The sequence below is a fragment of the Schistocerca serialis genome, chromosome 5 (genome assembly GCF_023864345.2).
Source record: "Schistocerca serialis cubense isolate TAMUIC-IGC-003099 chromosome 5, iqSchSeri2.2, whole genome shotgun sequence".
Lineage (NCBI taxonomy): Eukaryota > Metazoa > Arthropoda > Insecta > Orthoptera > Acrididae > Schistocerca > Schistocerca serialis.
Window position 1 is genome coordinate 16,017,840 of NC_064642.1, and position 24,622 is coordinate 16,042,461.

At 39.8% G+C, this 24,622-nt stretch overlaps 1 protein-coding gene across 2 annotated transcripts in view; it reads right to left on the minus strand.

The window, feature by feature from the left end:
- The window catches only part of LOC126481387 (uncharacterized), a 150,252-nt gene extending 125,865 nt beyond the window's left edge, over positions 1 to 24,387 (minus strand). The window contains exon 1 of one of the 2 annotated variants that reach the window (XM_050105109.1): positions 24,228 to 24,387. In XM_050105109.1, coding sequence (XP_049961066.1) covers positions 24,228 to 24,339 — 112 coding nt within the window. In that variant the 5' untranslated portion in view covers positions 24,340 to 24,387. The remainder of the gene's footprint in view (positions 1 to 24,227) is intronic. The other variant, XM_050105110.1, reaches the window with a different exon arrangement.
- Positions 24,388 to 24,622: the final 235 nt, after the last annotated feature.

A 24,622-nucleotide genomic window follows, 5' to 3' on the forward strand; every position in this document is an offset into this window, starting at 1 on the left:
GACGTCGCAACACGCTTCCAACTGTTGACCTGCGGCATGAGAGACTTCATACGATTGAGCAATGGACAGGACTTCCTCAAGGGAAGGGTCTTCTACCTGCAGGGCCCATTGCCGGACCTCCCTATCAGGGGCCGAACGAACAATGACGTCGCGTACCATAACGTGGGCATACGACTCTTGCAACTGCTCCGTGACAAAATGACACTTGCGACTAAGACCGTGCAGGGTAGCGGCCCACGCCCGGTAAGACTGATGGGGCTGTTTCTTGTATTGACAGAACTCGACCCTAGCCGCCACAAAATTCGTGCGGCGGCAATAATATGAAGACAGCAATGAACACAATGCATCAAAAGACAAGGACGAGGGTTCCTGCAACGGCACTAGCTGCTGCAAAACTTGATACAGCGAGGGAGATATCCAAGACAAGAAGAGAGCACGACATACCTCCGCATTGGCAACATGAAACGCCTGGAAATGTTGCCAAAGGCGATGTTCATATGCGGCCCAATCCTCCACCGTCTCGTCATACAGGGGAAAGGGAGGAGGGAACGGCTCTGGAGCAGACTGCGTGGAGAGCAACGCCGGAAGCACTTGTTTTATGGTGGCCATGAGCTCCATCTGCTGCTCAACCAAAACCCGCATTAAATCCTCCATGCCATGGATAAGCTGTGAAATTGGAACAACGATGCAACACGCGAAAGAGCGACCCTCCTCGTCGCCAATTTTGTAGTAACACTGTTCACGTTTTACGTCGCACTTCACTTAGCGTAGACCAGGACTGTGTCCTAGGCATGCCCGATGTTAACTGACTGGGTACGGCCCGTGCTGCCTGAGTTGTTGTTGTTGTTCCACCGGCAGAGGTCGCGTCCGAATTCTCGCATGCCCTCTGGTGGACGGGACTCTACGTGCGGCAACCATGCCGATGTGCGCCTCCCGTGATCTTTCTTGTGACTACTGCACGCTCGCAGATGATGTTCACCGGGCACTTTCCATACTCACACCCTGCCACTACATTGTGTACCATGATTTGTCACTCCACACAACATTTTTCCACTGTTCAATCATCCAATGTTTATACTCCTTACACGAAGTGAGGTGTCATTTGGCATTTACCGGCATGACATGTGGCTTATGAGCAGCTGCTCGACCATGAAATCTAAGTTTTCTCACCTCCTGCCTAACTGTCACAGCACTTGCAGTGGATCCTGACGCAGTTTGGTATTCCTGTGTAATGGTCTGGATAGATGTCTGCCTATTACACACTATGACCCTCTTCAACTGTCATGGGTCTCTGTCAGTCAACAGACGAGGTCGGCCTATATGCTTTTGTGCTGTATGTGTCCCTTCACGTATCCACTTCACTATCACATCCGAAACAGTGGACCTAGGGATGTTTAGGAGTGTGCAAATCTCGCTTACAGACATATGACACAAGCATCATCCGATCATCTGACGACGTTCGAAGTCTGTGAGTTCCGCGGAGCACCCCATTCTGCTCTCTCACGATGTCTAATGATTACTGAGGTCATTGATATGGAGTACCTGGCAGTAGGTGGCAGCACAATGCACTTAACATGAAAAATGTATGGTCTTGATGGTGTCCAGATACTTTTGATCACATAGTGTATAACCAGTTTCTCAAAATCTAGCCTCCACCAAAGATACCAACCCCTTCCTTTATCGACTCTCCACCATCCCTACCCCTTTACCTCCTGGATGTCTACTTGACACTGTTGACATCAGTTCCCTATACACCAAGATCTCTCACGTCCTTGGTCTTGCTGCTAAAAGCACTACGTCTATAAATGTCCTTCAGACTTTAAATCCACTGACTCATTCCTCATACACTTTACTAACTTGATCCTAACACATAATTACTAATTTTTTTGAGGGTAAGTACACAAATAAATGTGTGACACATCCATGACACCTTCCTATGCCAACCTTTTTATGGCCCATTTATAGGAAACCTTTCTAGCCTCCCAAAACCTCAAACCGCTGATCTGGTTCATATTCACTGATGATATCTTCACGATTTGGACTCAGGGCACCAACCTATCCTCATTCCTTCACTCCCATCTGTTTTACCTGGTCCTCCTCAACCCAGCATGTCACCTTCCTAGAATTGACCTCTTCCTCTCTGATGGCTCCATCCACATGTCTGTCCACATTAATCCCACCAAAATAGTACCTGCACTACAATAGCTGCCATCCATTCCATGCCAAGAAATCCCTCCTAGACAGCTTAACTACCCACAGATGATGTAGGTGCAGTGACAAGAATTCCCCAGCCCAATATTCTGAAGGTCTCACAAAGGCATTCACAAACAGACACTATCAACCATATCTAGTCAGCAAACAGATTTCCCATGCCATACCCCCACATATCCCCCAATTCTCCCACAAACCCCAAGGAAGTGCCCCATTGTCACCCACCACCACTCCAGAGTGGACCAACTGAACCACATCCTTCATCTGGGCTCTGATTATCTATCATCATGCCCTTAAATAAGCCACTTCCTACCCACAGTCCCCCTCAACCCTCCTAAAAAATCATTGCCCATCCAATCTCCACAATATCCTTTTCCACCCCTATGCCACTTGCAATCACAAACTCTTGCCACAAGAATCGTACCCCTGTGGAACGTCCAGGTGCAAGACCCACATGCAAGACCTGTCCAATCCACGAACACAGTAATTCCCATTCCAGTCCTGTGACAGACTTATACTACACTGCCAGAGACCAGACCACCTGAGAAAGAAGCCACATCATATACCAGCTCTGCCACAATCACTGCTCGGCTTTTTATATTGGTATGATTACTAACCAGTTGTCCACCAAGATGAATGCCCAGTGCCAAATTGTGACCAAAAGCGAAGTGGATCACCCTGTCACATAACATGCAGCTAAACACAACACAGTGGATTCCAATAGCTGCTTCACAATATGGGGCATCTGGATCCTCCCATCCACAACCAGCTTTTCTGAACTGCGCAAATGGGAGTTACTCTTACAACACATTCTCTGCTCCTGAAATTGTCCCAGCCCCAACTTACAGTAACCTGCTGTCACCACACCCTCCACACAACAGTTTCCAACCCCCCTCCTACTAAAACACAATAGTTTCCAACCCATCTCCCACTTTCTCCCAATTTATGTCCACCCGTCCTCATTGTGCACTGATATCTGCCAATGCAACCAGCGGTCCTCTCCTTCTGTTCCCCTCTTGTTTTCTGCTTCCCAGTTCCACCCTCCCCATCCCCCACCGTCTCCCATCATTATCCCTGGCAGCCTCATACTGACACCTAGAGGCAGCGCTGACTCCTCACCCCCTACCCATTCCTGCTACCCCTACCACACTCTAGACTGCGGCTTCTGCACGATACGATACGGCTGCTTGCTGGCCAGAGTGAGAGGTCAGGTGTGCATGAGGTGCACTTGCTTGTGTGAATGTATGTGGGTTGTGTTTTTTTTTTTTTTTTCTGAAGAAGGGATTGGTCAAAAGCTCCACATGTAACATTCTTTTCGTTGTGCCTGTCTGCAACTCAATGTGTCATCTTTGTAGTTAGTAGCAATCCATCCGTTTTGTAATACAGCATAACTTCTACATTTACACAGTGTGTTGCTGATATGTGATAGTTTTTATTAACTATTATTCACAGATTATTGTAAGGAAGAGACATCAAACAACTGCTTAAGTATATTATTAATAACTGCACACTGAAATAAATGATATACACTTAAGAATCTAATACAATTATTTGTAAAGTCTGAGCTCTTCCTGAGGATGGTACATTTTATCATTATGAAAAATTATTATTTGGCCAAATGGTAAGGATGACCAAGTTTTTTCCCACACCATTTCATTTTGTGAATGTGTTTTCTATGAGGGAAAATGCACAAGAGGCTGACTCACAGGACAGTCTCAAGAAAAGATTGGCAGGTGTGCTTTGTCATTTCCATTTTGTGAACATCTTTTATGTCGAATGAGGTATACTGCAGACACACTGGACTGTGAAAGAAGCTAGTTAGCAGTGTTTGAGTGGGGTCATGTATTGGCGCACTCATCAAGATTTCAAATATTTGTGCCAACACTGGTACAATGCATGGAAGAAGACACTAATTAGCACTTCTACAATTATTAGTCATCTTGTGTAAATTGTATCTGCGAATGCAAGACTTTTCAAAGTCAAAATATTGTGTTACAATATTCACACCATTTTATATTTCAAGAATGCTTGTCAAAAGGTAGACATTATGGTAGTTTTTGTCTATCTAATTACTACAAGACATTAAGAATCTATGAAAGCATTTTTGCATCACATTCTCAGTTGCACTGCTTTTGGAAAGACAACTTACAGACAATTTATTTCATTAGTCATGTAGGCCTACAGCAAAGCAGATTTGTGTTAACAAAATCTGTTATAAAAAATGCTTTTGGTTCACTATATTGACAGTTAATTCTAAAAACTTTACCATCTTATTTCAAGTAGCTCTCATTAATTTGGCTATACCCTATCTTAAAATTACACTAATGGCTATTAAAATTGCTACACCAAGAAGAAATGTAGATGATAAATGGGTATTCATTGGACAAATATATTATACTAGAACTGACATGTGATTACATTTTCATGCAGTTTGGGTGCATAGATCCTGAGAAATCAGTACCCAGAGCAACCACCTCTCATCTTAATAACGGCCTTGATACGTCTGGGTATTGAGTCAAACAGAGCTTGCATGGCGTGTACAGGTACAGCTGCCCCTGTAGCTTCAACACGATACCACAGTTCATCAAGAGTAGTGACTGGCGTATTGTGACGAGCGAGTTGCTTGGCCACCATTGACCAGACGTTTTCAATTGGTGGCAGATCTGGAGAATGTGCTGGCCAGGGCAGCAGTCGAACATTTTCTGTATCCAGAAAGGCTCGTACAGGACCTGCAACATGTGGTCGTGCATTATCCTGCTAAAATGTAGGGTTTCGCAGGGATCGAATGAAGGGTAGAGCCACGGGTTGTAACACATCTGAAATGTAACGTCCACTGTTCAAAGTACCGTCAATGCAAACAAGAGGTAACCGAGACGTGTAACCAATGGCACCCCATACCATCACGCCAGGTGATACACCAGTATGTCGATGATGAACACACACTTCCAATGTGCGTTCACCGCGATGTCGCCAAACACGGATGCAACCATCATGATGCTGTAAACAGAACCTGGATTCATCTGAAAAAATGTTTTGCCATTCTTGCACCCAGGTTCATTGTTGAGTACACCATCGCAGGCCCTCCTGTCTGTGATGCAGTGTCAAGGGTAACCGTAGCCATGGTCCTCGAGCTGATAGTCCATGCTGCTGCAAACGTCGTCGAACTATTTGTGCAGATGGTTGTTGTCTTGCAAACGTCCCCATCTGTTGACTCAGGGATCAAGACGTGATTGCACGATCTGTTACAGCCATGCAGATAAGATGCCTGTCATCTCGAGTGCTAGTGATACAAGGCCGTTGGGATCCAGCACGGCGTTCCGTATTACCTTCCTGAACCCACCAATTCCATATTCTGCTAACAGTCATTGGATCTCGACCAACGCGAGCAGCAATGTCGTGATACAATAAACCGCAATCGCGATAGGCTACAATCCGACCTTTATCAAAGTGGGAAACGTGATGGTACGCATTTCTCCTCCTTACACGAGGCATCACAACAACGTTCTACCAGGCAACGCCGGCCAACTGCTGTTTGTGTATGAGAAATCGGTTGGAAACTTTCCTCATGTCAGCACGTTGTACGTGTCGCCACCGGCGCCAACCTTGTGTGAGTTCTCTGAAAAGTTAATCATTTGCATATCACAGCATCTTCTTCCTGACGGTTAAATTTCACGTCTGTAGCACGCCATCTTCGTGGTGCAGCAATTTTAATGGCCAGTAGTGTACTATTTACTATGTGGAAGAGTAACAGTAGCGAAAGCAGCGTTTCTGTGGTTTATTAAAGCAAGAGTGTGGAGACATACAACTTTGAAGGGTCACTTTGGTTAAATTTAGTTTGTTTGCATTCACATTTACTAAAAGTCTCAAGATTACACTAACTTCATTCTAATGACAACTACTAACTTCATTCCTGCTCTGCAAAGTTCATAAAGCAATGTTTGAGAAGGAAGACATTTAAGATCTTGTTAGATTCATTCTGGTACAAAAACAGTAATTGCATTTATTAAATTATATACTTATGAACTCTTCTAAGTTTAAGGACGACTTGCTTTCAAAATTTATACTTTAAGTGTGTGGCAGTTTTTATCAGTAAATAGTTATCGATTTCAAGAGGAAAGTTCTCAAGGGATTCAGTACTGGTTACTGGCCCAGAAGTATGTGCCGACACTGTGCATTTATTGGAAAACCATTATCAGAACAATAACTGAAGCTAAGAAGTGAAGGGTATACTTTGCTTCTGGATACAACAACTGCCTAGTTTGTGCACTAAATTCTTTGGAAGAATTATGATAGCGTAACTGACATTCAGTCAGGTAGAAACATTGTTAACATTAGGGTCATTCCATGTCAAAAGGACCAGGGGTCCCCACTCGGCCATCTCAAAATTTAACAACATTTGGTGCGAAGGTTCTATATGGTCTTGGATGGTTATATACCAAATGTCAGTCCATATCTTCAGTGCTTGAATATTTTGGGGTTCTTAAAGAGAGACTACTCATCTCCACGACACATATGAAGGTACAAATGTGTGAAGTTTGCTAGGGTTTTTTAGAAGTTATAGAAAACATTTGGTCATTTGCTTTAATATACATAGACACCTTTCTATGCTGAATCGCACCATGGCAAAAATTTTGGTTTTAGCCACACCTAAATACCTCTAATGTGGCTAAAGAGTTTGTCACGCTATTCCGAGAGCCAAGGTGTGACTGACTACTGCTACTTTTCATATGAATCAGTCACACCAAAACTTCAGAGGGTTATTCATACCTGTAGTGTCTATATATGGATCAAATTTAATTAACATCGGATCCTTAGATGAAAAGATATGCATCTGCACCAAGTTGGCCAAAATTTTCTACATGCAAATTTTAGGATATTTTTAAGAAGCAATACCTCAACTGTATCTTTTTCAATCCTTCCTCTCTCTCTCTCTCTCTCTCTCTCTCTCTCTCTCTCTCCCTCCTTTTTTTCCACAGCTGGAAAGAGCATGCTTTAAGTTGTCAAAGCTATATTGTTTAATTTCTGGATCTTGTATTTTGATGAGTAAGAATACACTTCACTTCAAAAGTTCTTATTTCAGCCCTTCGAGATGATTGAAAAGTGAAATATTTTGCTCATTAAGTCCCACAATTAATTCATTTTATTCAGGATATAAATCAGTTTCAAACATTAGCTTAACATACACCATAAAAATAAGTATAATACAACACACAAAATTTGCAAAACAAAAATACTGAAAAGTTAGTTCCAGTTTTGGTTTAACAGATCTACAATTTTGTCAAGGACAGATTGTGGATAACTGTTGTTGTCATCCTGATGATGATGATGATGATGCTTTTCAAGTCATGAAAATATGTTGCTCAGGAATCCAGCAGGTGTCTTTAGCAGCTGGCGAGTGGAAGGAACGAGCAGAACTGTGTGAGTGCATAAAGCTGATAAGGACATCGTGTTGTTCATGTGAAACTTCACACTCATTTCCAACACACTAAAAATTGCCATACATACATGCAACATATTGTCCTGCTTGTAAACTTGAAATTGAGATTGCTGGAATTTCTCCATCTGCTTCAAAGCGTTAACTGTGAATGCTGTAGCATCATTGGAAACTCTGCTTACTCTGAACTCATTACAAGTAATTGGCTTAAATTAATGATTTTTTTCTTGTTCCAGATATTGTATGTCCCATGGCAAACCTTGTTTCTTGATGAGGGTGAATTTTTTCAATTTCTTCTTTTGCTACGTAAAAACTTTATGCCTGGAATACTATCATCGCAGAATTTGCACAAATCATATGGAGTCAATATTTGGTAATCTAAGGGCCTCTAAAGACTAGCAAGGGCTGCTAGTCTTTTTGCTGTTCCCCCGATGCCAACACAAGGTGATTTGCCATGGTTTGTTCCAAAAAAATTCCGTTCAGCAGTGATGTCAAAATCCTTTTCATGCAGACATGAATCAATGAAATTTTTGAAATTCTTATACTGAGCAGCTGAACCATCACTAAAGAAATAAATGTTCTTAATATTTTCAATATTTGTCTTTAAATATGCTATTAACTTTATTTGAGAGGCATGAATAGCAGTGGTATCATGATGGAGACAGTTGCTGATCATACAAATGCTAATACTCTGATATTCATTGCATCCAAAATTGACAGCAAATGGATGTAATGTGGCCTGACTATTCTTCCAATGAAATCCTTGCACTGCATCTAGAACAAATAATGAATAATTCTCAGCAAAATCCATCACTATAATTAATTCATTTTTTGCAAGATATCTTTTAGCTGCTTAAGGTATCAACTTTGGTGTTTTCTGACACAAGCTGATGGCTTCTTAACCCATGATTTTCAGAATCAGTGCCTCCATGAAATCTTCAACAGTTCTTTGACATGTCTCTAATGTGTGTCTGTCAGTATGGACCCACTGCTTGTATTCCATTGTTTCTACAGGGTCACTGTCTTTAAAAGGATCTTCAAGAAAAGCCTCTAGTTGCATTTTTCCTGGACATTCCTCACAATGCTGCAGCATACAATCTTTTGATTCCAAACTGCATACAGTTTTTTTTCATCAAATCCTTGTAGTCATCTTGGATAGATGTTACTGAAGCCAACATTAGTTTGACATTTTGATGAATTGCACATACACATACTGAATGTAATCCACAAGCACCAACTGTAATATTCCATTTTGGCCTGAGGTCACAAAATTTTGAGAAGCTCAGTTGATTTCCGTATTGCTTAAACAAGCAATGAACATTTCTTTCAGGTTACAAAACCGAAAATGAAGACATTCTGTTTTACTTCATCACTGAGTTTTTTCCCTTTTTGGTTTGCAGATGTTACCAAAATCCTATCTTCCACCAGCAGCTGTGGCAATTACCTTACTAATGCTGCCTTGGGCTTTCAGAACTTTGCACTTTATATATCCCATTGAATCCCTTTTGCTGATCCGTTGAAGCTCTAATGGTGACACTCCAAGTAATGATAACGAAGTATTAGCAGTCAAGCAAGCATCAACAACATCCATGTCTTCAGTGGATGGTGATTCTTGCTTATCCTGGTGGGATGATTCTTTTTGGGCCACTTCATGTCTTCGTTTGGTACAAATTTTCTGACCAGGTATAAAAACTTCGTCAGCCAGTAACTTCAACCATATCAGACACTGCAAAGGTTAAAGGTGTTACAGACTTCTTGATTAATCAAGCCCAGACTTATGTCATAGAAGCTCATTGTCAATTGATGACATTTCCTTAACTGACTGTAGTTGACTTCTACCATAATAGAATGGTGATGAGTTATGACAGTCAGCTCCATCTGATCCACCAAAGTAGCAGGATGCAAGGGTCTCTTGGTTTATTTTATACAATAGCTTATTAACCTATAACAAGCAATTTTGAAAGCTCATGAATGCTGGTTTGAAGCATACCAGATTCAGACTTGTTTGTATATAAAATATACAAATTAGTGTATCAAACATATTGTTTTAGTGCTTACCTGCAGCTACAACAATGATTATTGATTATTCAAATATTCAGTACTCAACAATACAGAAGACTGACACTGTGAAAACTGCCAATAATGAAAGCAACAACTGAAAGTGCTGATTCAGCAATGTATCACTGCTGAGAGAGCCTTAAGAAAATACTGCTGCTTTATAATGCTGATGGAAACTCAGTAATAACGCATTTCTGCACCACCATGCGTTGTAGGGTTAAAACGGTCTAAAGCAACATAGTGTTCCATTATGATGATCTAGATTTTATAATCTTAAGAGCATTTTCTGAGTTTTTATGATATCTATATTCTGTAATGTAAAATAAATTAAAAACACCTCTTACTGGCATAATTACATTCTCCTAACCACAGCCAAATCTTATACAATCAAAACACTCTACAATTACATATTTTTTGATTTACAACTACAAATTCTATTAATTTTTTTGTATTTCCCGACCATCCATTTTCCCTACTTTTGATAGGTATTCTTACTCAACAATATGCAAGATCTAGAAATTAAACAAGCATGCTCTTTCCAGTAGGATTTAACAAGATACAGTTGAGATACTGCCCCCCAAAAATACCTTAAAACTTGCACTTTGAAAATTTTGGCTACATCTGCAGATGCATATCTTTTCATCTAGGCATCCAATATCAGTTAAATTTGATCCCCATATAAATACAAAATCAAATAGGGGTAATGCAGGAGTAGGTTTAATAATGAATAAAAAAATAGGAGTGCGGGTTACCTACTACAAACAGCATAGTGAACGCATTATTGTGGCCAAGATAGACACAAAGCCCATGCCTACTACAGTAGTACAAGTTTATATGCCAACTAGCTCTGCAGATGATGAAGAAATTGATGAAATGTATGACGAGATAAAAGAAATTATTCAGGTAGTGAAGGGAGACGAAAATTTAATAGTCATGGGTGACTGGAATTCGTCAGTAGGAAAAGGGAGAGAAGGAAACATAGTAGGTGAATATGGATTGGGGGGAAGAAATGAAAGAGGAAGCCGCCTTGTAGAATTTTGCTCAGAGCATAACTTAATCATAGCTAACACTTGGTTCAAGAATCATGAAAGAAGGTTGTATACCTGGAAGAATCCTGGAGATACTAAAAGGTATCAGATAGATTACATAATGGTAAGACAGAGATTTAGGAACCAGGTTTTAAATTGTAAGACATTTCCAGGGGCAGATGTGGATTCTGACCACAATCTATTGGTTATGAACTGCAGATTGAAACTGAAGAAACTGCAAAAAGGCGGGAATTTAAGGAGATGGGACCTGGATAAACTGAAAGAACCAGAGGTTGTACAGAGTTTCAGGGAGAGCATAAGGGAACAATTGACAGGAATGGGGGAAAGAAATACAGTAGAAGAAGAATGGGTAGCTCTGAGGGATGAAGTAGTGAAGGCAGCAGAGGATCAAGTAGGTAAAAAGACGAGGGCTAATAGAAATCCTTGGGTAACAGAAGAAATATTGAATTTAATTGATGAAAGGAGAAAATATAAAAATGCAGTAAATGAAGCAGGCAAAAAGGAATACAAACGTCTCAAAAATGAGATCGACAGGAAGTGCAAAATGGCTAAGCAGGGATGGCTAGAGGACAAATGTAAGGATGTAGAGGCTTGTCTCACTAGGGGTAAGATAGATACTGCCTACAGGAAAATTAAAGAGACCTTTGGAGAGAAGAGAACCACTTGTATGAATATCAAGAGCTCAGATGGCAACCCAGTTCTAAGCAAAGAAGGGAAGGCAGAAAGGTGGAAGGAGTATATAGAGGGTTTATACAAGGGCGATGTCCTTGAGGACAATATTATGGAAATGGAAGAGGATGTAGATGAAGATGAAATGGGAGATAAGATACTGCGTGAAGAGTTTGACAGAGCACTGAAAGACCTGAGTCAAAACAAGGCCCCGGGAGTAGACAACATTCCATCAGAACTACTGATGGCCTTGGGAGAGCCGGTCATGACAAAACTCTACCATCTGGTGAGCGGGATGTATGAGACAGGCGAAATACCCACAGACTTCAAGAAGAATATAATAATTCCAATCCCAAAGAAAGCAGGTGTTGACAGATGTGAGAATTGCCGAACCATCAGTTTAATAAGTCACAGCTGCAAAATACTAACGCAAATTCTTTACAGACGAATGGAAAAACTGGTAGAAGCGGACCTCGGGGAAGATCAGTTTGGATTCTGTAGAAATGTTGGAACACGTGAGGCAATACTAACCTTACGACTTATCTTAGAGGAAAGATTAAGAAAAGACAAACCTACGTTTCTAGCATTTGTAGACTTAGAGAAAGCTTTTGACAACGTTGACTGGAATACTCTATTTCAAATTCTGAAGGTGGCAGGGGTCAAATACAGGGAGCGAGGGGCTATTTACAATTTGTACAGAAACCAGATGGCAGTTATAAGAGTCGAGGGGCATGAAAGGGAAGCAGTGGTTGGGAAAGGAGTGAGACAAGGTTGTAGCCTCTCCCCGATGTTATTCAATCTGTATATTGAGCAAGCAGTAAAAGAAACAAAGGAAAAATTCGGAGTACGTATTAAAATTCATGGAGAAGAAGTAAAAACTTTGAGGTTCGCCGATGACATTGTAATTCTGTCAGAGACAGCAAAGGACTTGGAAGAGCAGTTGAACGGAATGGACAGTGTCTTGAAAGGAGGATATAAGATGAACATCAACAAAAGCAAAACGAGGATAATGGAATGTAGTCAAATTAAATCGGGTGATGCTGAGGGGATTAGATTAGGAAATGAGACACTTAAAGTAGTAAAGGAGTTTTGCTATTTAGGGAGTAAAATAACTGATGATGGTCGAAGTAGAGAGGATATAAAATGTAGACTGGCAATGGCAAGGAAAGAAGAAGAGAAATTTGTTAACATCGAGTATAGATTTAAGTGTCCGGAAGTCGTTTCTTAAAGTATTTGTATGGAGTGTAGCCATGTATGGAAGTGAAACATGGACGATAACCAGTTTGGACAAGAATAGAATAGAAGCTTTCGAAATGTGGTGCTACAGAAGAATGCTGAAGATAATGTGGGTAGATCACGTAACTAATGACGAGGTATTGAATAGGATTGGGGAGAAGAGAAGTTTGTGGCACAACTTGACTAGAAGAAGGGATCGGTTGGCAGGACATGTTTTGAGGCATCAAGGGATCACAAATTTAGCATTGGAGGGCAGCGTGGAGGGTAAAAATCGTAGAGGGAGACCAAGAGATCAATACACTAAGCAGATTCAGAAGGATGTAGGTTGCAGTAGGTACTGGGAGATGAAGAAGCTTGCACAGGATAGAGTAGCATGGAGAGCTGCATCAAACCAGTCTCAGGACTGAAGACCACAACAACAACAGTAGGAATAACCCTATGAAGCTTTGGTGTGACTGGTTCATATGAAAAGTAACAGTGGTCGGTCACACCTTGGCTCTCAGAACAGCGTGACAAGTTTTTTAGCCACTTTAGAGTCTTGTATCTATATTTAGGTGTGGTTAAAACCCTAATTTTTGCCATCGTGTGATTCAGCATATAAAGGTATCTATGTACATTACAGAGAATGACCAAATGTTTTTTAGAACTTCTAAAAAAGCCGAGCAAATTTTGCAGATTTGCACCTTTGAACGTGATGCGAAGATGAGTAGCCTCTCTATAAAAGCCCCTAACAATTCAACCACTGAAGACAGTGGACTGAAATGTGGTATATAACCATCCAAGACCATATAAAACCTTCACACCAAATTTCATTAGATTTGGAGATGGTCAAATGGGGACACTTTTTAAATTTGGTCCCTTTGACGTGGAATAACCCATTAGTAAAACTGTTACGTTTACTCTAAAATAGTGTTCAAGGAGTTAATACCATTGCTTTTATTTATGAGTCCAAAGTTGGACGCTAAGGAAGAAAGCCTAAGCTGTGGCAAGGTCAAGAAGCTTAACAAGCATGATCAGACTCTTTGCAATAAGAGAATGCTATATTTATGAACAGAATACAGGGTGTAAAGCTGTTATATTTGGTTAATGGATGTAGAGGATTAAAGTTCTCTTTCATTTTTAATTATGCTGATAGTAGTTCGTGCTTATACATGTGCCTTACTGTTCTTATAATCTTTCACTATGTGGCATTCCTTTTGGACAGGGTCTGGTAAGCCCATTTCAACAAACACACAACTGATAATGGCACTCCTACCAGTTCTGTTAAGAAATGTAGGATGTGGACCAAGCCCAGAAAAGTAGTGAACCAGCCCCCCAAACTTCATCCAAATGTATTAATTGAAGCAACTCATTGATATGACACAGAAACAGAAAAGTTATGTTCCCTGTGGTTGAGAAATACCACCTCTGTTGCCATCATGTAAATATCACGTTTTTATTCCTATTGGATTTATTTCCGGTTCTCCCACAATTCTGATAATTTTCCATACTGTTTTTGCTTTAGCATCAGATTACAGCTCTTTTCTTCTTACTTGAAAATCTAAATGATATAAAACAACTAATACAGTAGAGATTTCTGTAGGTATAGTTCTAAAAGCTCCGGAAAGCATAACAATATTACTCACTGTATTGACCTCACTATGGCAGTATAACAACTTGGCAGCCTAAACAATGCCATTCATTATAGTTTACAGATGTAGTTACACAGAATCATGGTATGACACAATTAAAGTACAGTAAACAAAACCTTCTTTGTGGTATATTAATAATTTTTATTCATGATACAACTGCCTTTTGAAATACAGAGATTTTGAAATGTGGCATTAAGGTGAATGCTGGAGATTAGATGGATAGATCAGATAACTAATGAATCAGATCAGGAAGGAAAGAAACATATGGTAAAAGTTGACTAAAAGAAGACATAGTTGATAGAGCACACCTAAATGAATAGCTAATTTGGTAATGGAGGAAAGTGTGGATGATAAAAGTTGTAGAGGAAGATCAAGGCTTGACTACTGCAAACAGATTCTGATCAATGCAGTGTGCAGTAATTCTGGAGATAAGATTCTTGCATAGGCTAGACTAGCGAGGAGAGTTGCATCAAGCCACTTTCAGATTGAATCCACAACTTTCTATATGGGTCTTGAATGTCCAGCATTCATCCACTTACTCATCTAAATCTCTATTGACTGTTGTTGTTGTTGTTGTTGTTGTTGCTGCTGCTGCAGTTGTAGTCTTGGTCCAAAGTGATTTGACACAGCTCTCCATGCTACTGTATCCTGCACAAGCCTCTACATCTCCAAATAACTACTGCAACATATGATCTTTTTACTGTATGCATTTCCTGGTCTCCCTCCATGATTTTTATCTCAAACACTTCCTTCCAGTACCAAACTGGTGATCCTTTGAATGTGTCCTATCAAATGATCCTTCCCTTCAGTCAGGTTGAGCCACAAATTTCTTTTCTCCCCAATTCTATTCATTATCTCCTCATTAATTATGTGATCTACCCATCTAATCCTCAGCATTCTTCTGTAGCACCACCTTTCAAAATCCTCTATTCTCTTCTAGTTGTAACTATCATCCATGTTTCACTTCCACACACAGCTACACTCCATTTGAATATTTTCAGGAAAGACTTTCCAATACTTAAATCTATATTCGATGTTAACAAATTTCTCTTCTTCAGAAACACTTTTGTTGCCATTGCCAGTCTTCATTTTATATCCTCTCTACTTTGACCATCATCAGTTATTTTACTGCCCAAATAGCAAAACTCATCTACCACTTTAAATGTTTCATTTCCTAATTCAATTTCCTCAGCAGCACTGGATTTAATTCGACTACATTCCATTATTGTTGTTTTGCTTTTGTTGTTCATCTTATATCCTAAATTCAAGACACTGTACATTCTGTTCAACTGCTCTTCCAAATCCTTTGCTGTCTCTGACAGAGTTGCAGTGTCATTCGAAAACCGGATCTCTGGCGAAGGCCTCGTTGGCCAAAAGCTCATTTACTGACAACTTTTTGTTGTGCCTATCTGTGACTCAGCATATCCACTATGTGATGAGTAGCAACTATCCTTTTCATAATAATAATAATAATAATAATAATAACAATAATAATAATAATAAATCAATTTGTTTACATCAGTGCTCAGTATGGTGCTTTAGAATTACATCTGATAAACTGCAATTTAAATAAATATAACATTTGAAAATCATTCATCCAAACATTTGAGAATCGTGTGATTAATTACTATAACAACAACAAAGTCTCACAATTTTGCCATTTTCATTGTAAACACAATCTAAAACTGAGGCGTGCACCCACATCAGTATGTCACTAAGCAGTATGATTATGCACACAGATTTGCAGACTATGGTTATGTAAGTGTCTAAATGGGTTGAATGCTGTTTCAGTCAGTTCCACCTTTGTTTAGGAAGTGAGCTTCTTATATTGTTTTTCATAGGGCATGGTCCTTCCCCTGTATTTCCTTAATCAACTTCCTGTGGTTTGCTGATTACTACCTGTAGACCCACAATCCATGTCAGATTTGTTGTGGCCAGCACATACAGCCAGCCTATTTACCCAGCTGGAACATTACCTGTCAGGCAAAAGGCCTATTCCATGGAAAGGCCCTGGATGTTATCTCTGAAATTTGGAGATTTTTATGCAAAAATAGAAGTGTTTCTACTAATTTTTTGTACAGGTGTATGATCTATCTCTATCTCTCTCTCTCTCTCTCTCTCTCTCTCTCTCTCTCTCTCTCTCTCTCTCTCTCTCTCTCTCCCCCCCCCCCCCTTTTCTGTCAACTCTATATGACCTATGATCCCACACCTTGGATCTGTGCATGGCCACATTGTTACTATGACATGTGTCACACATTCATTACAAACAGCAGAAGACTTGCAGCTAATATGACAAGTTTGAGGCTGGTGCAAGATAGACAGCTAAAAATAAAAGATCACACCTACTCAAGTTCTCTTAACCCTTTTTCTCTCCTCCTACTCACTCACTCAATGCTTCTTCCCCATTCACTCTGTAGTGTAACGTGTCAATTCTGCAGAATAACACGCTCCACTTTTAACTGCTCATGCTCATGAAAAATATGTGTGGGAACCTAAACATTGTTTAGATAGTTTGTTAAGTGTGGAACATATCACTATGTGCACTCTGGTTGCCAGCATTACACTTTGTTTTACATTTTCCTTCTTGTACAAGCAGATGGGTGCAAAAGATGTCGGCTCAAATAATGAAAACCCTAATACATTTAGACAAACTGAAAATTACTTTTTAGAGAATATGTGTTGACCATACTGCAGGAAATAATTAGACATTTATATACAGTAAAAACTCATTTTAGTCATGTTTGCACGAATACACTTAGTCTGTATATTCTTGTATGTATTTCCAGCACTACACTTTGTTTTCCATTTTCCTTCTTTCTGGAAATTTGTTTCCACGTGAAAAATGGAGTGTTTTATTCAATTTTCAATTTTACAGTTACATTTGTCCTATGGATTTGCCTGCAAGTACTTCACATTATATCAATATAAAAAGATGAGATGTTCCTTCAGTTTTCTTTTGAAGATGCTCAGTTTCTTTATACTAAGTGGCAGTCTGTTATAAAAAGCTTCCTGCATATATGGCGTCCATTGACTGAAAAATTAACTGCATCAGACTTAACCTGTGTAAGCTTTAATAGTATTTTGCTATTATTGATACAGAGTACTGAATTCATATTAAACGATGCTCCTCTTTGTTAAGGTATGGCTTCACTCGTATCACGTATGTGTAGCTTTCCTTTCACAGCCTGATATACAAAACACAATGAATGGTTAAAACTTGTAGACATTACTGAACAAAAGAAGTCTTATAATGAGCGTCCCCCTCAAACAAAATGATAAACTTTTTTATTCCTTTTTCAAAATGTGAAGAGGAATTTAGCTGCTTCCTTAAAAAAGATGTTCCAGTAACATCAGAATTATGACATTCTGGTAGTGGGTGGCAGAGCGGGAAGAGAGGGGCGTTGAAACTTAAATTTCTTAAAATGTTATTTTAACACTTGTCTGAGGATTTTAAATGTGTGAATACAACAGTTGTACTGTGAAAAAAAAAAAAGTTCTATCATACCAATACCAAATCTCCCCCCCCCCATGAACAAGGGACCTTGCCGATGGTTGGGAGGCTTGCACGCCTCAGCAATACACATAGCCGTACCGTAGGTGCAACCACAATGGAGGGGTATCTGTTGAGAGACCAGACAAATGTATGGTTCCTGAAGAGGGGCAGCAGCCTTTTCAGTAGTTGCAGGGGCAACAGCCTGGATGATTGATCTGGCCTTGTTACATTAACCAAAACGGCCTTGCTGTGCTGGTACTGCAAACGGCTGAAAGCAAGGGGAAACTACAGCCGTAATTTTTCCCGGGGGCATGCAGCTTTACTGTATGGATAAATGAAGATAACGTCCTCTTGGGTAAAATATTCCGGAGGTAGGAAAGTCCCCCATTCGGATCTCCGGGCAGGTACTACTCAAGAGGACGTCGTTATGAGAAGAATGAAAACTGGCGTTCTATGGATCAGTGAGTGGAATGTCAGATCCCTTAATCGGGCAAATAGGTTAGAAAATTTAAAAAGGGAAATGGATAGGTTAAAGTTAGATATAGTGGGAATTAGTGAATTTCGGTGGCAAGAGGAACAAGACATTTGGTCAGGTGAATACAGGGTTATAAATATAAATACAATATCAAATAGGGGTAATGCGGGGGTAGGTTTAATAATGAATAAAAAAATAGGAATGTGGATAAGCTACTACAAACAGCATAGTGAACACATTATTGTGGCCAAGATAGACACGAAGTCCAGGCCTACTATAGTAGTACAAGTTTATATGCCAACTACCTCCACAAACGACTAAAAGATTGACGAAATGTATGATGAGATAAAAGAAATTATTCAGATAGTGGAGGGAGACGAAAATTTAATAGTCATGGGGGACTGGTTTTCGATAGTAGGAAAAGGAAGAGAAGGAAAAGTAGTAGGTGAATATGGATTGGGGGTAAGAAATGAAAGAGGAAGCGGTCTGGTAGAATTTTGCACAAAGCATAACTTAATCATAGCTAACACTTGGTTCAAGAATCATGAAAGAAGATTGTATACATGGAAGAAGCCTGGAGATACTAGAAAGTATCAGATAGATTATATGATGGTAAGACAGAGATTTAGGAACCAGGTTTTAAATTGTAAGACATTTCTAGGGGCTGATGTTGACTCTGACCATAATCTAATGGTTATGAACTGTAGATTAAAACTGAAGAAACTGCAAAAAGGTGGGAATTTAAGGAGATGGGACCTGGATAAATTGACATAACCAGACATTGTAGAGTGTTTCGGCGAAAGGAATAGGGGAAAGAAATACAGTAGAAGAAGAATGGGTAGCTTTGAGGGATGAAATAGTGAAGGCAGCAGGGGCTCAAGTAGATAAAAAGACAAGTGCTAGTAGAAATCCTTGGGTAACAGAAGATATATTGAATTTAATTTGTGAAAGGAGAAAATATAAAAATACAGTAAATGAAGCAAGCAAAAAGGAATACAATTGTCTCAAAAATGAGATCGACAGGGAGTGCAAAGTGGCTAAGCAGGGATGGCTAGAGGACACATGTAAGGATGTAGAGGCATATCTCACTAGGGGTAAGATACATACTGCCTACAGAAAAATTAAAGAAATCTTTGGAGAAAAGAGAAACACTTGTAAGAATATCAAGAGCTCAGATGGAAACCCAGTTCTAAGCAAAGAAGGGAAAGCAGAAAGGTGGAAGGAGTATTTAGAGGGTCTATACAAGGGTGATGTACTCGAGGAAAATATTATGGAAATGGAAGAGGATGTAGATGAAGATGAAATGGGAGATATGATACTGCGTGAAGAGTTTGACAGAGCACTGAAAGACCTAAGTAAAAACAAGGCCCCAGGAGTAGTCAACATTCCATTAGAACTACTGACAGCCTTGGGAGAGCCAGTCCTGACAAAAATCTACCACCTGGTGAGCAAGATGTATGAGAAAGGCGAAATACCCTCAGACTTCAAGAAGAATATAATTATTCCAATCCCAAAGAAAGCAGGTGTTGACAGATGTGAAAATTACCGAACTATCAGTTTAATAAGTCACGGGTGCAAAATACTAACGCGAGTTCTTTACAGACGAATGGAAAAACTGGTAGAAGCCGACCTCAGGGAAGATCAGTTCGGATTCCGTAGAAATATTGGAACACGTGAGGCAATACTGACCCTATGACTAATCTTAGAAAATAGATTAAGGAAAGGCAAACCTATGTTTCCAGCATTTGTAGACTTAGAGAAAGCTTTTGACAATGTTGATCGGAATACTCTCTTTCAAATTCTGAAGGTGGCAGGGGTAAAATACAGGGAGCAAAAGGCTATTTACAATTTGTACAGAAACCAGATGGCAGTTATAAGAGACGAGGGGCATGAAAGGGAAGCAGTGGTTGGGAAGGGAGTGAGACAGGGCTGTAGCCTCTCCCCGATGTTATTCAATCTGTATATTGAGCAAGCAGTAAAGGAAACAAAAGAAAAGTTCAGAGTAGGTATTAAAATCCATGTAGAAGAAATAAAAACTTTGAGGTTCGTCGATGATGTAATTCTGTCAGAGACAACAAAGGACCTGGAAGAGCAGTTGAATGCAATGGACAGTGTCTTGAAATGAAGATATAAGATGAACATCAACAAAAGCAAAACGTGGATAATGCAATGTAGTCGAATTAAGTCAGGTGATACTGAGGGAATTAGATTAGGAAATGAGACACTTAAAGTAGTAAAGGAGTTTTGCTATCTGGGGAGCAAAATAATTGATGATGGTTGAAGTAGAGAGGATATAAAATGTAGACTGGCAATTGCAAGGATAGTGTTTCTGAAGAAGAGAAATTTGTTAACATCGAAACAGATGTAAGTGTCAGGAAGTCATTTGTGAAAGTATTTGTATGGAGTGTAGCCATGTATGGAAGTGAAACATGGATGATAAATAGTTTAGACAAGAAGAGAATAGAAGCTTTTGAAATGTGGTGCTACAGAAGAATGCTGAAGATTAGATGGGTAGTTCACATAACTAATGAGGAGGTATTGAATAGAATTGGGGAGAAGAGGAGTTTGTGGCACAACTTGACTAGTAGAAGGGATCGGTTGGTAGGACATGTTTTGATGCATCAAGGGATCACCAATTTAGTATTGGAGGGCAGCGTGGAGGGTAAAAATAATAGAGGGAGGTCTAGAGATGAAAACAGTAAGCAGCTTCAGAAAGATGTAGGTTGCAGTAGGTACTGGGAGATGATGAAGCTCGCACAGGATAGAGCAGCATGGAGAGCTGCATCAAACCAGTCTCAGGACTGAAGACTACAGCAACAACAACAACAACAACATACCAAATCTCAAAATCTTCGGCTTTTGCAGTCACAAATCAAGCACTGGCTACCTCAATAGCTCAATCAACAAAGAAGAAAAAAGGTGAGACAGGAGGAAAAAATTGTGTAGTCACAAATTATTGTATTGTGGTAGTAACACAAACAACAAATTAAAAATCATGACCAGTTGAGTGTGAGAATGGGTGTGGTGCATTTAAAGATAATTTTCTTTTGCTTTTTTTGGATAACTCAAAATCTGCAGCTTCTAGTAAAAGTACTACTCAGTACAAAATTGAACCACATTAAAGGCCCCATTCATTTTCTCTCAATGCCTAACAGTTTCCACGTTGCAGTGGTTGGAAAAAAATCAAACATTATTAAAAATAGTGTTTTAATAGCACAAAATTAATGTTATTGTTAAATGAAGCAGGTTAAGAACAAGTATTAGATGTGCGTACGACAGCTAAGTTTGGTAGAACTCTATTAAGGAATAAATTGTATTCCAGGGGCATAATAGGGTGGAGGTAGGTTGAGGGGTGGATAGATACCTGAGGGAAGGTAGGTCACTGTATTGTAGTCATGCACTTTCCTCCTCCATAGTTCTGCAAACCAAACAGCACAAGAAGCAGTGACAGTGTTTCACAAAGTTATACCAACTCCTCTGCAACACATCTTATGAATCACTAGCAATACATTGTGCACACACACCTGTGAGGGGGAAGTATGGGGTGGGAAGATGGGGCGAGGTGGGGGGGGGGGGTATTTTCCACACAGTACATTAACACTAAGTGGAATACAGATACAAGTTACTAATAATACTAACTCAAGAAACACACATGTACAGATTCTATGTAAATCTCCGCACTCTGTTCTACACAGCTAGAGGGCTCTTGATTCTTGGTCATCCTGTATGGTAGTTGCAGTGTTTTTCCATGACTGGCAAATGCTCATACCATGACTGCTGCTCGGTTTTCATTTTACAGACTGACTCTACCTCCCCAGCATTTCCTGTCTAGTTCAATTGTGTGAATAGGCAAAATACTTTCACTGAGTGAGCGTTTATGTACTAGAGTTATTTTTACTTTATTAAGTGAGTATTTCTTTGCATTTGTTAACTGAGCTTTTATAGATGCCTATAAACAATGGCTGTAAAGTAAGAAATTTGCATGTTACGTCCGCGACCTACGTAGTGTTGGCAGATTGGAATATGCGGCACCCCTTACTGCTGTCTACCGTTGACAGCATATTGTAAAGCCATAACCATGCCACAGTCTCCTGTTGGCAAATTAATAAATGATCAGAAAATTATTGCACTTCTCTCACCAGTAATTGTGTTTCGAGTAGACTGCATCAATCTCTTCCATTCATGCACTTACCACACATTCACAGTACATCTTGCAACATGGGGGTGAATATGTCTGATAGGAATTGGACTGATCATTTTCAAGTATAGAACAGTAAGCTGCTGTAAAACACTGCTTAACTGATGTTGAAATATCCACAACACCTACTGACCTGTTGCAGTGGGAGTCAATTTAAGCCACTGGGCTGCTTCTGGCAGTGGGAGAGCTATGGCAGGGGTGATGCATTTGATCCCACTCATGCCATGAAAAGCATTCCAGATGTTGACTGGAGGCAATGAATCGAACATTGTCGAATACATATTGGTAGAATGTTACACTTGGCACAGGCTCTTCAGTGTGCTAGACAGCTGACTGCTTCAGCTGTTGAGTTCTTTTACACAAAATTTCACTTAGGCTAACTCAAATAAATGCTCAATAAATTGAAAATAATTTCACTATACAAATATGGGACCAGTGAAGTTATTTCGTCTACTCAGGAGAAATGGACAGAAAATGCTGAGAAAGTACAGTTTGTCTGTAAACTAAAAAGGAAGCAGTACTCATAGTGGGGAGACACTGCCTTTCTCAGACGAACACTACAGCTGCCATACAGTATGACTAAAAATCAATTTTCCCTCTTAACAGTATAGAACAGTGTGCCGAGATTTATGTAGATTATGTCCACATGTGTTAGTAATTCATATCTGTATCCCACACAGTGTGATACATGTTCGTACCATGACTGCTGCTGTGTCTGTGCACTACATCACCAGTGTTTCTTAAGGCAGACTGTGACACACCCTAAAATTGCTTTTTGTGACATAATGTGGTAGAAAGAGTAGGGAACTGCCAGCTAACTCTTCAGTTTGCAAGCTTTCAAAGGAGGAACTGCATGAGCAAAATCCAAAAACGTATCTTCCATCAGGCTTCTATCCTCCACCCCACTCCGCTCCGCTCCCTCCAGCCCACCACATCTGCAGACCACAATTTATCCCTTAAAACATGTACTGCATGTTGATGTGGATCACACTTTTGGCATTTGTTCTTAATCTGTTTCACTTAACAGTAAACAATTTTGGATCATTAAACCACTATTTTCAACACACTGACATTTGTCCTTCCCCTACAATGCTCAAACTTACTGAGAAGACACTGATTTCAATTTATTCAAGGAAAACAAAAACACATAATGATCAGCTTTTAAAAGCCCCAGCACAACGATTTTTTGTGTTGAACACTGCAGTCCCTCCGACAATTCCACAATAATTGGAGTCTACAAGATTTTATTTCCTCTAATTTTCTTTCATTGTTGGGGTACAAGCTGAAAGGAGATCATTATTATTAAAATGCGATTGAAATTCAGGCCTTATTCCACATTTTCCTGGTTGTTTCGCTTGGGGAACCTTAAGTGGACTGGCACATTAGGCTCTAGTTCTTCCGTAAATATGTTTTCTATTCCTCGGGCACGTATTTCTCGAAACATCTCACAAAGGGTCTAAAGAGAAAGTAATTAATCTTTTCTTTAAAAAATAAAGAAATAAAAGAAAAATCACCGATCCATAGCGCAGCCCGATGTCTCGGTTACGTTGTGAAGGTGATAATGTGGTTCGGAGTTGACGAAGCCAACGAATGTGAAAGCAGAAAGTCTGGCGATGGTAACTTGTTCTTTGCACAAAATATGCATACGGATGCTGTTTACATACGTGTTATTTTTTCAACAACACTGAACAAATGATCTTTAACGAAATATATGACTTGAAATCGTATGCAAGGCAAAGAAAACTAAACACAGCAATAGAAGTTAATATTCACCCTCTTGCCTGTTTTCTGTCTTCAGGTCTACGCCTCTAACTTCACATCCTAATTTTATTGGCTTCAATTCATAAAATTTACCCATTTTTCCAAATATTCGGGAAAAATTCATAAAAATTCCGTACTAATACCAACTGCCAACCAAATTTGACAGTCATCTGTTACCCACATGTCAACTTTACTATTCCACCAGAGGTTTTCTGTATCGGATCCGGCAAAGTATCTAAACTAACCATCATCCACAGATATACATGTGTGTCTGTGCCATCCATAGAGTAAATATCTCTGGAGTGAGCACTCACATGCGCAGAACAGATTTTGTGTTGTCAACATGCATTGCCGGCCTGGTCACGTGATCTCGGGACGTCGTGTGTTTGTTCGTATAGCGCCCTGTA